The sequence below is a fragment of the Oncorhynchus mykiss genome, chromosome 13, assembly GCF_057628025.1.
Source record: "Oncorhynchus mykiss isolate SJ-2025 chromosome 13, ASM5762802v1, whole genome shotgun sequence".
NCBI lineage: Eukaryota > Metazoa > Chordata > Actinopteri > Salmoniformes > Salmonidae > Oncorhynchus > Oncorhynchus mykiss.
The window spans coordinates 35515341-35531009 of NC_143034.1; the positions used below are offsets into that span (position 1 = coordinate 35515341).

The following is a 15669-nucleotide window of genomic DNA, read 5'->3' on the forward strand; positions in this document are numbered from 1 at the left end:
ACAAAATGTTATTTTTTATTTCACCTTTATTTAACCAGGTAGGCCAGTTGAGACAAAGTTCTAATTTACAACTGCGACCTGGCCAAGAAAAAGCAAAGCAGTGCGACAAAAACAACTGAGTTACACATGGGATAAACAAAAGTACAGTCAATAACACAACAGAAAATCTATATACAGTGTGTGCAAATGGAGTAAGGAGGTAAGGCAATAAATAGGCCATAGTGGTGAAATAATTACAATTTAGCAATTAAACACTGGAGTGAAAGATGTGCAGAAGATGAATGTGCAAGTAGAGATACTGGGATGCAAAGGAGCAAAAATAAATAACAATATGGGGATGAGGTAGTTGGGTGTGGCTATTTACAGATGGTCTGTGTACAGGTGCAATGATCGGTAAGCTGCTCTGACAGCTGACGCTTAAAGTTATTGAGGTAGATATTTATATATGAACCCAATGACCGACCAATCGAAATACTCTTGGTCCCTCTTTAGTATGAAAATCAGTAGCAATCCCATGTCAAAGGATTCAACTACTGAAAACAGAAACAAATGAATGGATCAAACAGATCAATCCCACTTTTCAAGCCTGTTGAAGGCGTGATGGAGTGGTAAACACCACCCCCGGCCTCTGCAACACATTTAGTCATATTATATAAAACACTCAAAGTGATGGATATGGAGCATGTATGGCGTCAGTTACACCTGGCACCGAAATGTGACTTCTGTCATCTGATCTCTCCAAGCTGCATTAGGTTCAGATCTACCAGGATGGGCCTTTGACATAGTCTGGATGCATTCAGGCCACTGAATATGCATCAGCAATGTAAAGAGATGGGGTGAAATGTACATTCTACACAAATTACCTTCATAATATCAAAGAACAAATGTTTGTGTCTGAAGGGAAATTAACTTTCATACAGCCAAAGGGGGTGAGAAATTACACCAATATCAGTGGACAACTTGCACTAATATAAATAAAAATGGATGGAACATACTCCCTTTTGGTTACGTGATGAACCACTAAGGGGACATAAATATTTACCATCTAAACCATGTGACCTCTCACCTCTCTGGCTGTAGAAGTGTTCTTCCTAACCAGTCCCTCAACAGCTCTCTGACTGAGCTCCACCCTCACTGGGTCCTCAGAGGAGAGGAAGGCTGAGGAGGGATGGAAGGATGAATGGATCAGTCAGTCAATAAAGTGTATAGCTGCTGTCTGACAAAATCACTATTTTAATAGTTCATTAAAGTAAATAAGGCTTTATGACTCCTGAATACCAACCATCAATCACTTAGATAATGTATTTTCAGGTAGAGATACATCCTTGGGACGTCCCTAGCCGGTTGACATTTAAAATGGTTAAGGTTAGGGGTTAAGGTAGGGATGTCCGAAGGATTCCAGAGAGCATTTACCATCATGCATTCTTCTGTTTCTGTTACATAGCAGGTGTAAAATACACAATACACAGACAAGGTAAGTAGACACGCAGTGCATTATGGTCATTGTAGTTTAAAAAATAGCATCTAATTATGCCAATCTGTATGTGGGGTTGATAGAGAAGAATGTGATTTACAGCCCTAACAAACCATTCTAGCACCTCATCATGCTCTGAAAAAGGCTTCATTGGTGACGTGTTCCATCTATTCCAGGGCACAGCAGAGGAACTTAATTGATTCCACTCCTTCATCAATACAAGCAATGAACATCTGAAATTCACCCTCACCTATGATGCGCATGAAACAAGTTATCTGGACATTTTGATTAAGAGGGAGTGGCTTTAGCACAGACTTATACAGGAAGCAGACGGAGAGGAATTCCCTGTTACGCGGAGACAGCTTCCACCCTGCACCCCTAAAAAAGAACCTCCCCATCAGCCAATACAGTCGCATACACAGGATTTGTAGTACACAGAGTGACTATGACAAGCAAGCCGAATGTCTGGATGAGTGTTTCAGACAGCGGGGTTACTCAGAGGAATGGCTGGATGAGTGTTTCAGACAGAGGGGTTACCCAGAGGAATGGCTGGATGAGTGTTTCAGACAGCGGGGTTACCCAGGGGAATGGCTGGATGAGTGTTTCAGACAGCGGGGTTACCCAGAGGAATGTCTGGATGAGTGTTTCAGACAGCAGGGTTACCCAGAGGAATGTCTGGATGAGTGTTTCAGACAGCAGGGTTACCCAGAGGAATGGCTGCATGACGCAAGGGATCGTTATAAAAATACAGTGGTGGAAAAAGTACCCAACTGTCATACTTGAGTAAAGAAACATTTAAAATGTCATTTTAATTTTGTAAATATAAAACAAAAACATAACTGTTTGTACTTATTGGTAACCAAACCGTGGCTACAACTCAGTCACTAAGTCTTTAATCAAAACCATCTTATGGCTAAGTTCACAGTTAGAACCATTGGATGCCTTAAGATGCGTTTGGGAAACTGGGCCCAGATATCCAGTTTCCTCCTCTTCTTATCCTCCTTTTTCGATGTAACAGTCATCTCCCCCTCCTCCTCTTTCACTCCATAAACTGCATCCTCCTCTCCTTTTACTGTAACATCCTCATCCTCTTTCACTCTGAACGCGTCTTCCCCTTCTTTCACTGTAACAGCCTCACCCTCTACTTGTTTTTGTATTGTGACAGCCTCCTCTTCCTCTTTCACGACAATGTTCACCCACAGACCCTCTTCCTCTGTCCAGCAGATCTCCTCTTCTTTAGCAGGAGGAGAGTAGCTTAGTGAGCTCATGGTCTGGGATGTTAGCTAGCTAGGCTAATGCTAACTTAGCCAGCCCGCTAGTTGACTAATAACTACAACCCCGTAAATATGAAATTAAATCGGATAACTAACTAGACGACAGAAGTGGGTTTAAAACATGGTGGCTGATATACACGAAAGCATCTAAAGAGCTTTATTGGGTCGGCTAATTTGTCTAGCAAGCAACCGAGGTGTCTAATAAACTGTTGCTGCTGTTGAAAGAAACGTTCCGTCCACTAGATTAGACGTCACACTAACAGCATTGCCTTAAAGCCGCACATGATGTATTGTTACACCATGTAGGAACAGTATAGACCTAGTCTGTTCATTATATACATCTACAGTGCCTTGCGAAAGTATTCTTGCCTTGAACTTTGCGACCTTTTGCCACATTTCAAGCTTCAAACATAAAGATATAAAACTGTATTTTTTTGTGAAGAATCAACAACAAGTGGGACACAATCATGAAGTGGAACGACATTTATTGGATATTTCAAACTTTTTTAACAAATAAAAAACTGAAGAATTGGGCGTGCAAAATTATTCAGCCCCTTTACTTTCAGTGCAGCAAACTCTCTCCAGAAGTTCAGTGAGGATCTCTGAATGATCCAATGTTGACCTAAATGACTAATGATGATAAATACAATCCACCTGTGTGTAATCAAGTCTCCGTATAAATGCACCTGCACTGTGATAGTCTCAGAGGTCCGTTAAAAGCGCAGAGAGCATCATGAAGAACAAGGAACACACCAGGCAGGTCCGAGATACTGTTGTGAAGAAGTGTAAGGCCGGATTTGGATACAAAAAGATTTCCCAAGCTTTAAACATCCCAAGGAGCACTGTGCAAGCGATAATATTGAAATGGAAGGAGTATCAGACCACTGCAAATCTACCAAGACCTGGCCGTCCCTCTAAACTTTCAGCTCATACAAGGAGAAGACTGATCAGAGATGCAGCCAAGAGGCCCATGATCACTCTGGATGAACTGCAGAGATCTACAGCTGAGGTGGGAGACTCTGTCCATAGGACAACAATCAGTCGTATATTGCACAAATCTGGCCTTTATGGAAGAGTGGCAAGAAGAAAGCCATTTCTTAAAGATATCCATAAAAAGTGTCGGTTAAAGTTTGCCACAAGCCACCTGGGAGACACACCAAACGTGGAAGAAGGTGCTCTGGTCAGATGAAACCAAAATTGAACTTTTTGGCAACAATGCAAAACGTTATGTTTGGCGTAAAAGCAACACACCATCCCCACTGTCAAACATGGTGGTGGCAGCATCATGGTTTGGGCCTGCTTTTCTTCAGCAGGGACAGGGAAGATGGTTAAAATTGATGGGAAGATGGATGGAGCCAAATACAGGACCATTCTGGAAGAAAACCTGATGGAGTCTGCAAAAGACCTGAGACTGGGACGGAGATTTGTCTTCCAACAAGACAATGATCCAAAACATAAAGCAAAATCTACAATGGAATGGTTCAAAAATAAACATATCCAGGTGTTAGAATGGCCAAGTCAACTGATAGACATACCCCAAGCGACTTACAGCTGTAATCGCAGCAAAAGGTGGCGCTACAAAGTATTAACTTAAGGGGGCTGAATAATTTTGCACGCCCAATTTTTCAGTTTTTGATTTGTTAAAAAAGTTTGAAATATCCAATAAATGTCGTTCCACTTCATGATTGTGTCCCACTTGTTGTTGATTCTTCACAAAAAAATACAGTTTTATATCTTTATGTTTGAAGCCTGAAATGTGGCAAAAGGTCGCAAAGTTCAAGGGGGCCGAATACTTTCGCAAGGCACTGTACATGATGTATTGTTACACCATGTAGGAGCAGTATAGACCTAGTCTGTTCATTATATACATCTACATGATGTATTGTTACACCGTGTAGGAGCAGTATAGACCTAGTCTGTTCATTATATACATCTACATGATGTATTGTGACGTCGCTGCTTATTTATTATTTTCTGTTAGTTTGACTGAATTAATCAGAAACTTCCTTAAAAATGCAATGTCAAGTTGATGTAAAGTTTGATTCTCACTGTTTAAAATCTGCACTAATCAACACGTGCATCTATCTGTTAGTCTCAATGTAATGTATTATTTAATAATAAAACATTTAAAACGATTTGTTTGGAAAAACAACTTTTCCCTCCACTGCGTCAGCATGCGCGTCTGCAGATGGCGATCTGCGGTCTTTCAGGCGTCGCTGGTAGTGTGACGTATATTATAGTGGACGAAACACTTCAACAACAGCGAGTCATCCACCTCCGTAGCAAACATAGCTGAAAGATTCAATCTGTTTAGACTGTTTCGGTGTATATTATCCACTATGTTTTAAACACACTTCTGTCGGCTTATGCCGTTTAGCTAGTTACCCCCTTTAATTCCATATTTAGCTTTCTAGTAGCTAGCTGGATGGCTAACATCCCCGACCATGAGGTCAGTGAGCTACTCTCCTGCTAAATAAGAGGTCTGCTGGACTGAGAAAGAGAGCCTGTGGTAGAACATTGTTGTGAAAGAGGAGAAGGAAGAGGAGGACGTTACAGTGAAAGAAGAGGCGGAGGAGGCGACTAGGGATCTGATTAACAACAAACATTCAGTACTATCTTGGAAACGGGCACAAACTGCAGTTGTTGAACTGATGCAGGTTTAAACTGTAAGTTCTACTATTTATTATGTTTATAATGTAGGAATTGGTTAAGCTAAACTGTAACGTGTGTATACCATCAAAGAGCGGGCCACCAACAAAACGCATTAATCATGCATTCAATATATTATTTTAGTTAAATACTGTAGTCCACAATATCTATTATTATAGTGGTCTCTACAGCCTAAAAACTTCCCAAATAAATCAGACTTGTCATCAAATGTTTTTGGTTGCTTACACATATTTTACAGATGTTATCAGAGGTGCAGCGAAATGCTGATGCTTATAGCTCCAACAGCGCAGTAATATCTACCAATACAAATCAATACACACACAAATCACCAAAATAACAAGAAAAAAATTAAGAAATATCAGAACGATGTCACACTGCGGAATATAACTATTTAAGCAGGGCCTCCCAAGTGGGGCAGCATTCTAAGGCACTGCATTTTAGTGCAAGAGGAGTCCCTACAATCCCTGGTTCTAATCCAGGCTGTATCCCAATTGGCCCAGTGTCGTCCATGTTAGGGGAGGGTTTGGCTGGCCGGGACGTCCTTGTCCCATCGTGCTCTAGCGCCTCCTTGTGGCGGTCAGGTGATTGAGGGATCTAGTCTAGATAAAACGTCATAGGAAGTTTATCATGTGAGGTTTCATTCATGTCTCTGTTTAATTAAATAATATGTTTGTCTTTGACAGGAGAGAGACCAGACCTTCTGACAGCAGGAAGAGTCCTTCAGGGGAACCAGACCCTGAGACGTCCAAACCAGCAGGACGACATCGCTGCTCCGAGTGTGGAAAGAGTTTTACTCAGTTAGGGAGCCTGAAAACACATAAGAGAAGACACACAGAAGAGAAGCCTTACCACTGCTGCTTGTGTGGAAAGAGTTTTAGGTGGTTAGGGAGCGTGGAAAGGCATGAGAGGACACACACAGGAGAAAAGCCTTTCTAATGTTCCCATTGTGGAAAGAGTTGTACCCAGTTAGGGAGCCTGAAGGAGCATGAGAGAATACACACAGGAGAAAAGCCTTACCAGTGTTCCCATTGTGGAAAGCATTTTGCCCAGTTAGGAAACCTGAACCAGCATGAGAGGACACACACAGGTAAGAAGATGAACCGCTGCTCCCAGTGTGGAAAGAGATTTACCCGGTTAAGGTACCTGAAAGAGCATGAAAGAATACATACAAATACACAGGAGAAGAAGACATACCACTGCTCTTATTATGGAAAGACATTTTCCCAGTCAGAGGACTTGAAAACACATGAGAGAATAGAGAGACTGTGTTCTGACTTGTGTTTTTGACTGAGAATGTGTGTTTTTGTTTGGGCTGTCAGGCTTGAGATAACTTTGTGTAATGTTAGTGCACTATTTTTTAATTGCGATTAATCCATTGTCTGAAAGCGTTGAAAATACACTGAAAGCATCCAAAATACATACTATATACCGCTAAAATCTACAATGCCATTTTGACACGTCCACTGTTGGGTGCTGTTGAGTCATAATATCCATAACAACTAGAGGTCAAACAGGGAAATGGCTCCAATCGTTTTTCCACCATTCATTTTTCCCATAGTACTGTGTTTTGTTTAGGCTCACCCTGGTGTGACGTTTTGACAACCATGTAAATATCTCTAGGACAAGGTGACTGATGCCACACCGTGTGTTGTGAATGTATTGTAATGTTTTTAATATTGTATAACTGCCTTTATTTTGCTGGACCCCAGGAAGAGTAGCTGCTGCCTTGGCAGGAACTAATGGAGATCCTTTATTCACGGATTCGAAAATGCTAATTAGCATCAAAGTAGACGACATGCAAGACTACTAATAATAAACTTCTTCCATTAAGTATGATGGAGGCCACTATGACTACAAATCCCTGCAGTTCCACGGATTCAGACTACAAATAATAATAACAAACTTCTTCCATTAAGTATGATGGAGGCCACTATGACTACAAATCCCTGCAGTTCCACGGATTCAGACTACAAATAATAATTATAACAAACTTCTTCCATTAAGTATGACGGAGGTCACTGTGTTCCTGGGGACCTTCAATGCTGCAGAAATGTTTTTGTACCCTTCCCCAGATCTGTGCCTCGACACAATCCTGTCTTGGAGCTCTACGGACAATTCCTTTGACCTCATGGCTTGATTACCTGTGGGACCATATTTCGACAGGTGTGTGCCTTTCCAAATCATGTCCAATCAATTGAATTTACCACAGGTGGACTCCAAACAAGTTGTAGAAACATCTCAAGGATGATCAATGGAATCTGGGTGCATCTGAGCTCAATTTCGAGTCTCATAGCAAAGGGTCTGAATACGTGCATAAATGTAAAAAAAACTGTTTTTGGTTTGTCATGATGTGGTTTTGTGATGTCATTATGGGGTATTGTGATATCATTATGGGGTATTGTGTGTAGATTGATGAGGGAAAAAATCTTCCATTTTAGAATAAGGCTGTAACGTAACAAAATGTGGAAAAAGTGAAGGGGTCTGAATACATTACGAATGCACTGTATACTCCTGGTAGACTTTTCTACCACTGGCAGAGGTTTTTACCATTGGCAGATTTGTACACAGTCATGTGACACGTGTTATAGAAAATCCAATCTTAGGAGAGTACATGGGAGGCACTATACTGTGTGTCTGTAGGTGTCTATCTGGTCAAAACCACTGATACAGGTGCCCCTCCACCCTCTGGGTGTGTATTGGGTATATGTTGTGAAATTGTTAGCTATTACTTGTTAGATATTACTGTACTGTCGGAGCTAGAAACACAAGTATTTCACAATACCCGCAATAACTTCTGCTAAACACGTGTATGTGACCAATAAAATGTGATTTTGATTTGAATTAAACATCCTATTTATCAAAGGTGCTTTTGCCTGGGGTGAAAATTACTCCAAAGGATGTGAATTTGTTAAAAGTCCATATTGATACAGAAACACTAAACCATATTTAGATTTATTAAGAACAAGTTGATTGACAAAGTCATGAAAAATTGGAAGATATGAATAAACCACATTTTGGCTATGATAAAAGATCTGACTCGGGTCAAAATGAACCATGTCAGAATTATGGTTCAATGCAGATGTGTAGTGGGTGTAAAGTTTGTTTTAAATTCTCACTCATTAAACACGAATCAATCAGCACATGCTTCTCTTTGAACGACGTAATATAATATTAAACTTTTATGAAATAAATGAAAAATTAAAGTTTGTTTCCTCTACTGCGTTGCCCACTCCAGTCAGTAGATGGCGATGTGCGTCTTTTAGGTTGAGGCGACGCTGCCAGTGTGACGTATAATCTAGTGGACGGGACGCTCCTTCAACAACAACAGCTAGTCAGACACCTCGGTAGCTTTTTAGCAAACATAGCTACAACATTCACACTCTTTACACTGTTTTGGTGTATATTAGTCGCTGTGTATTAAACCCACTTCTGTCGTATGTACTTTTTGGCCCATTTCATTATATATTTACGTTGTTTGTCAGCTAGCTGGTTTGCTAAGTTAGCTTAGAACTAGGCTAGTCGCTAATGATAGCTAGCTAACATCCCCGACCATGAGTTCACTAAGCTACTCTCCTCCTGATAAAGAAGAGGAGGTCTACTGGACGGAGGAAGAAGCTCTCGTCAAAGAGGAGGAGGAAGAGAATGATGTTACAATACAAAAACAAGTAGAGGGTGAGGCTGTTACAGTGAAAGAAGAGGAAGACTCGTTCAGAGTGAAAGAGGAGGAGGATGTTACAGTAAAAGAAGAGGAGGCAGAGAAAGAGGAGGATGCAGTTTTTGTAGTGAAAGAGGAGGGGAAGATGACTGTCACATCGAAGGAAGAAGAGGAGGTTGAAGATAAGTTTAACACCAGTAAGTACTGTCTCTGCAGTCGTTGAACCAATATGCAGTAAAGGGGTTCTACACTTTAATGTTGTTCTGTAGGAATGGCTGAAGCTACACTAACGTGTAGAACATCAAGAGTGGACCATCAACAAAACGTTAACAATTGATGAAATGCATCCAATGACAATGCCTGACATACTGTAGTCCTCAATATATCTTATTAGATTAGCCCAATATGTAGTCTTAAAGGGGCAATCAGCAGTTGTTACATCCATTTTGGGACTTATACATTAATGAGTGGTGTGCAGTAGCAGAGAAAACAGTCTATAACTTGGGTGACAGGATTCTCTGACAATTTTGTCAAGGTGGGTTGATAGTGGAACGCCTGCGCCAGAAAGGTTAAACCTGGAGGTTCAGATTAAAAATCCTGAAGTCTTCAGACTAATCTGTTTTGGCTCTGGGAGTGTATAGTCTACAGGTGAACATGTCATTTAAAGTTATAGAAAATTAAAGTATAGAAAGACTGCCTAAAGAAGGAAGGTGAACAGAAAAGCAACACCCGAACAGGGACTTGAACCCTGGACCCACAGATTAAAAGTCTGATGCTCTTCCAACTGAGCTATCCGGGCTCTGCCTTTACAAATTTTCATACACCTCACCTGCCGGGCAGAGGCACGGACTGACGAGGGGGCATTGTCAGATGGTACATTTCCCCAGAGAACCAGGCCTCCGTTTCAAATGATACAGTCAACGAAATCTGAACTAGACATCCCCTCCAAAGATGCAATTTGTCCAAGACCTCGTGGCGCATCGGTTGCACGGCTGACTCCACATCAGAAGGTTGCGTGTTCAAGTCACGTTGTGGTCAGGGCTTTTATGTGTTTAATCTCTTTTATGTGTTTAATCTCTTTACACAGCAAAGTCAATTAATCAGCACAAGTTCAAATCTCGCACGAAAACGACCAAACCAATGCTGCTTTAGATGACAATTGTCTCTCACAAACGCCTGGCTCACTGCAAATTCCTAAATCAGATGATGCTGTGTGATTGACAGATGTAAATCAGTCTTCGAACAGGGAGTTTAAATTAGTTTTTTAAAACTTTAATTTAGCTAATTTATTTGGCACGCTTGCATTTGTGGAGTTTCTCCCATCCTTCTCTGCAGATCCTCTCTAGCTCTGTCAAGTTGGATGGGGAACATCACTGCACAGCTATTTTCAGGTCTCTCCAGAGATGTTAGATCGGGCTGAAGCCCGGGCTCTGGCTGAGCCACGCAAGGACATTCAGAGACTTGTCCCGAAGCCACTCCTGTGTTGTCTTGGTTGTGTGCTTAAGGTCGTTGTGCTGTTGGATGGTGAACTTTCGCCCCCAGTCTGAGGTCCTGTGCACTCTGGAGTAGGTCTTTCATCGAGGATCTCTCTGCACCTTGCTCCGTTAATATTTCCCTCGATCCTGACTAGTCTCTCAGTCCCTGCTGCTGAAAAACACCCCCACAGCATGATGCTACCACGTCCATGCTCCACCGTAGGGATGGTGCCAGGTTTCCTCCAGACGTGAATCTTGGCATTCAGGCCAATCTTGTTTCTCATGGTCTGAGAGTCCTTGAGGTGCCTTTTGGCAAACTCCGAGCAGGCTGTCATGTGCCTTTTACTGAGGAGTGGTTTCCATCTGGCCACTCTATCATCAAGGTCTGATTGGTGGAGTGCTGCAGAGATGGTTGTCCTTCTGGAAGGTTCTCCCATCTCCACAGAGGAACTTTGGAGCTCTTAGTTGCTCTAGGCCATTGTGTTCCTGGGGACCTTCAATGCTGCAGACATTTTTTGGTACCCTTCCCCATATTTGTGCCTCGACACAATCCTGTATTGGGCTCTATGGACAATTAGTTTGACCTCATAGCTTGGTTTTTGCTCTAACATGCACTGTCAACTGTGGGACCTTATATCGACAGGTGTGTGCCTTCCAAATCATGTCCAATCAATTGAATTTACCACAGGTGTACTCCACTCAAGTTGTAGATACATCTCAAGGATGATTAATGGAAACAGGATTCACCGGAAGTCTCATAGCAAAGGGTCTGAATACTTACGTAAACAAGGTATTTGTTTTTAATTTTTAATAAATAAGCAAGCATTTCTAAAAACCTGTTTTCATTTTTGGCTATTTTGTGTAGATTAATGAGGATTTATTTTAATTGTAATAATTATTACAATAAGACTACCGAAACAAATGTGGAAAAGGGGAAGGGGTCTGAACTGTGTGATTCGAACCAGGGTGTCTGTAGTGACGCCACAAGCTCTGAGTTGAGTGCCTTAGACCGCACCTAAAATATATCTTGGTCAACCAAGAGTTGTCTGTTCATTCTTCCAAACGATTGGTTGAAATGTTATAACGTGTATTTTTTCATATATAGACACACCCCATGTGTTTAATAAAATCAACTATCTAAATGAAAATTATACAAATCTATTGTAAACATAAATAAAGCAAATCAAAACATTGCAGCCTGCAGTTAAAAATATCAGTTAAAAATAAATGTCCTTTATAAATCACATTATTGGATGCACATGGCCTGTCTACAACCAACTTGAAACATTGTATCAACTGGGTCTCCAAAACTAGCAATAGCAAGCTTGCAACATTGTATAAAATATTCTGGGCCCTCAAGTTTCCCGCACCAGTGAGTTTTGTACAGACACAGCTGTAGGCTATTTGTGCAAAGAATAAGAAGTAATCAGGGATTTTATGACATTTCCACTGGATCAGAGCATTTCCTTTTCCTTTTCAATGCCGAGTGGTTATCGAGAGTTGGAAATATTTTTCAAATACTTTGAGCAACTATTGTCATTCGTAATTGATTCTAATAGGACTTTGTTTACTTGCTGTTTGAGGTGAAGAAAAAATTACTTTGAGAAATCCTAAATAATTTCAGTTTGCTAAATCCAATGGTTTTAACCGAGAGTTACCTTAACTTTATAGACAACACCCCAATGGATACTGTCATTAACGCGGTTCTTCAATAATTACACATCATTCTTAATACTGTAGCTGTTCAGTTACAGTCACATGTTCAACTATCGTCAGCTGATCCAGGAAATCATTTTCTGAATGACAGTCAAATGACAAACATCACAACATGCAACAACAACCAAAGTGTTTCTTCATTCATTACTCTGGTAAAGACAGTTATGCCATGCTCCACGTAGGATCCAACATCCCTAACAAATTGATGTTTATAATGTGTTATTGTCTGCTTGATTTACAGTAGGGTCTCGTTAGTCTGTTTGGACACAGAAGATACTTATCTCATAATGTGTAGAGAACTGTTCCTTGATGGATAGGCTATTACACAACACACAGAGCTATTTTCCTTAATTCATGATATTTAGAATGACAACACATTACAGAGTAGCCTAGTGGGATTATTCACAAAATTATCTGGTGATCAAGTATTGAAATGTCATGACAAAAACATTTTAGTTTCCATATTTCACCTGAAATATTAACTGATTTATAGTCTGAGGTCTATGTTGTTGTTAGGTGAAGTTATGGGTCCTACAGTAGGTCTATGTTGTTCAGTGATGTTATGGGTCCTACAGTAGGTCTATGTTGTTGTTAGGTGATGTTATGGGTCCTACAGTAGGTCTATGTTGTTGTTAGGTGAAGTTATGGGTCCTACAGTAGGTCTATGTTGTTGTTAGGTGAAGTTATGGGTCCTACAGTAAGTATATGTTATTGTTAGGGGAAGTTATGGGTCCTACAGTAGGTCTATGTTATAGTTAGGTGAAGTTATGGGTCCTACAGTAGGTCTATGTTGTTGTTTGGTGAAGTTATGGGTCCTACAGTAAGTATATGTTGTTGTTAGGTGAAGTTATGGGCCAATTTGCGTACACTTAGTTTACAAACGCTCATTGACAGACTCGTAGCAAAGCTATCCAAAGAGCATTTTACTGGTGGACGTGTTTTTTTAAGTATAAAGCAGTTGATTTGCGACAACACATATTATATAAAGCAGGACATTCAAAGGAGCCTTACAATTTTAATCCAAAGTAGTGTGAAATATACTCATAAGCAACCTGGAAATGAAGACTATTTTTTCTGTCAGCCTATGAGAAATCCCCTGAGTTTTCCCCCACGGTGGTGAATTAGTGAATAGACACAGAACTTAATGTGAGTTTCCTTGAGTAGCACTCCTGATCTTGCACTGTAATATTCAGAATACATTGTGAAAAACCAAAATCTTTGCTCTCCATTTTTGCTCCAGCAGATATACTACATTCATAACTAGTGGTTTCCTCATTTGCAGATATACTACATCCATAACTAGTGGTTTCCTCATTACCAGATATACTACATCCATAACTAGTGGTTTCCTCATTACCAGATATACTACATCCATAACTAGTGGTTTCCTCATTACCAGATATACTACATCCATAACTAGTGGTTTCCTCATTACCAGATATACTACATCCATAACTAGTGGTTTCCTCATTCCCAGATATACTACATCCATAACTAGTGGTTTCCTCATTTGCAGATATACTACATCCAAAGCTAGTGGTTTCCTCATTACCAGATATACTACATCCATAACTAGTGGTTTCCTCATTAGCATGGAGGAGTTTATACAACCAGATACAATGCTTTGCGGAAGTATTCACTCCTTTGGCATTTTTCCTATTTGGTTGCATTACAACCTGTAATTTAAATAGATTTTTATTTGGATTTCATTTAAAAAACGAAAAAGTGGTGCGTGCGTATGTATTCACCCCCTTTGCTATGAAGCCCCTAAATAAGATCTGGTGCAACCAATTATTTTCAGAAGTCACATAATTAGTTAAATAAAGTTCACCTGTGTGCAATCTAAGTGTCACATAATCTCAGTATATATACACCTGTTCTGAAAGGGCCCAGCGTCTGCAACACCACTAAGCAAGGGGCACTACCAAACAAGTATCACCATGAAGACCAAGGAGCTCTCCAAACTGGTCAGGGACAAAATTGTGGAGAAGTACAGATCAGGGTTGGGTTATAAAAAAAATGTCAGAAACTTCCCACGGAGCACCATTCAATTCATTATTAAAAAATGGAAAGAATATGGCACCAAAACAAACTTGCCAAGAGAGGGCCGCCCACCAAAACCCACGGACCAGGCAAGGAGGGCATTGATCAGAAAGGCAACAAAGAGTCAAAAGATAACCCTGAAGGAGCTGCAAAGCTCCATAGCGGAGATTGCAGTATCTGTCCATAGGACCACTTTAAGCCATACACTCCACAGAGCTGGTCTTTACCGAAGAGTTGCCAAAAAAAGCCCCTGCTCAAAGAAAAAAATAAGCAAACACGTTTGGTGTTCGCCAAAAGGAACGTGGGAGACTACCCAAACATATGGAAGAAGCTACTCTGGTCAGATGAGACTAAAATTGAGCTTTTTGGCCATAAAGGAAAACGCTATGTCTGGCGCAAACCCAACACCTCTCATCACCCCCAGAACACCATCCCCACAGTGAAGCATGGTGGTGGAAGCATCATGCTGTGGGGATGTTTTTCATCTGCAGGTACTGGGAAACTGGTCAGAATTGAATGAATGATTGGTGGCGCTAAATACAGGGAAATTCTTGAGGGAAACCCGTTTCAGTCTTCCAGAGATTTGAGACTGGGATGAAGGTTCACCTTCCAGCAGGACAATGACCCTAAGCATACTGCTAAAGCAACACTCGTGTTGGGATAGGGGGCAGTATTTTCACGTCCGGATGAAAAGCGTGTCCAAAGTAAACTGCCTGCAACTCAGGCCCAGAACCTACGATATGCATAGTATTAGTAGATTTGGATAGAAAACACTTTGGAGTTTCTAGAACTGTTTGAATGATGTCTGGGAGTATAACAGAACTTATTTGGCAGGCGAAACTCATTCATTCAGATTTGTTTTTTTAGGTCACGCTTTTCAATGGTGTTTCATTGGGATTCCAGATTTCTAAGGGGCAGGCTTGCAGTTCCTATCACTTCCACTGGATGTCAACAGTCTTTAGAAATTGGTTGAGGTTTTTCCTTTGAGAAATGAAGAAGTACCACTGTTCAGAATGAGGCTCGAGGGAAGTGTACTCTTTGTTAGAGGCGCACGACCTGAACAGCACGCTCCGCTTTCTTTTCCTCCGATATGGAACACAGTTTATCACGTCATTAAATTTGATCAATTATTTAGTTAAAAAATACCTAAAGTTGTATCAGGAAAGTTGTTTGAAATGTTTGGACAAAGATTACAGGTAACTTTTGATATTTTTTATAGTCATGTCGTGCGTTTTGGAACCGGTGTTTTTCAGAATCAAGCGCGCCAAATAAATTGACATTTTGGATATATATCAACAAAATTAATCGAACAAAAGGACCATTTGTGATGTTTATGGGACATATTGGAGTGCCAAGCGAGGA

The 15669-nt window shown here is 40.7% G+C and overlaps 1 protein-coding gene and 1 pseudogene across 4 annotated transcripts in view; both read left to right on the forward strand.

The window, feature by feature from the left end:
- The first annotated feature begins 5192 nt into the window (after positions 1–5192).
- On the forward strand, positions 5193–8280 carry LOC149978847 (uncharacterized; annotated as a pseudogene). Its single transcript, XR_016485464.1, has 2 exons — positions 5193–5197; positions 6102–8280. The product of XR_016485464.1 is annotated as an uncharacterized LOC149978847 (transcript).
- Positions 8281–8703: 423 nt separating this feature from the next.
- Positions 8704–15669, forward strand: part of LOC118938444 (uncharacterized) — a 32836-nt gene continuing 25870 nt past the window's right edge. Inside the window, exon 1 of one of the 3 annotated variants that reach the window (XM_036942413.2) lies at positions 8704–9270. In XM_036942413.2, the coding sequence (XP_036798308.2) occupies positions 8970–9270 (301 nt within the window). In that variant the 5' untranslated portion in view covers positions 8704–8969. The remainder of the gene's footprint in view (positions 9271–15669) is intronic. The other 2 variants (XM_090196069.1, XM_090196071.1) reach the window with 2 other exon arrangements.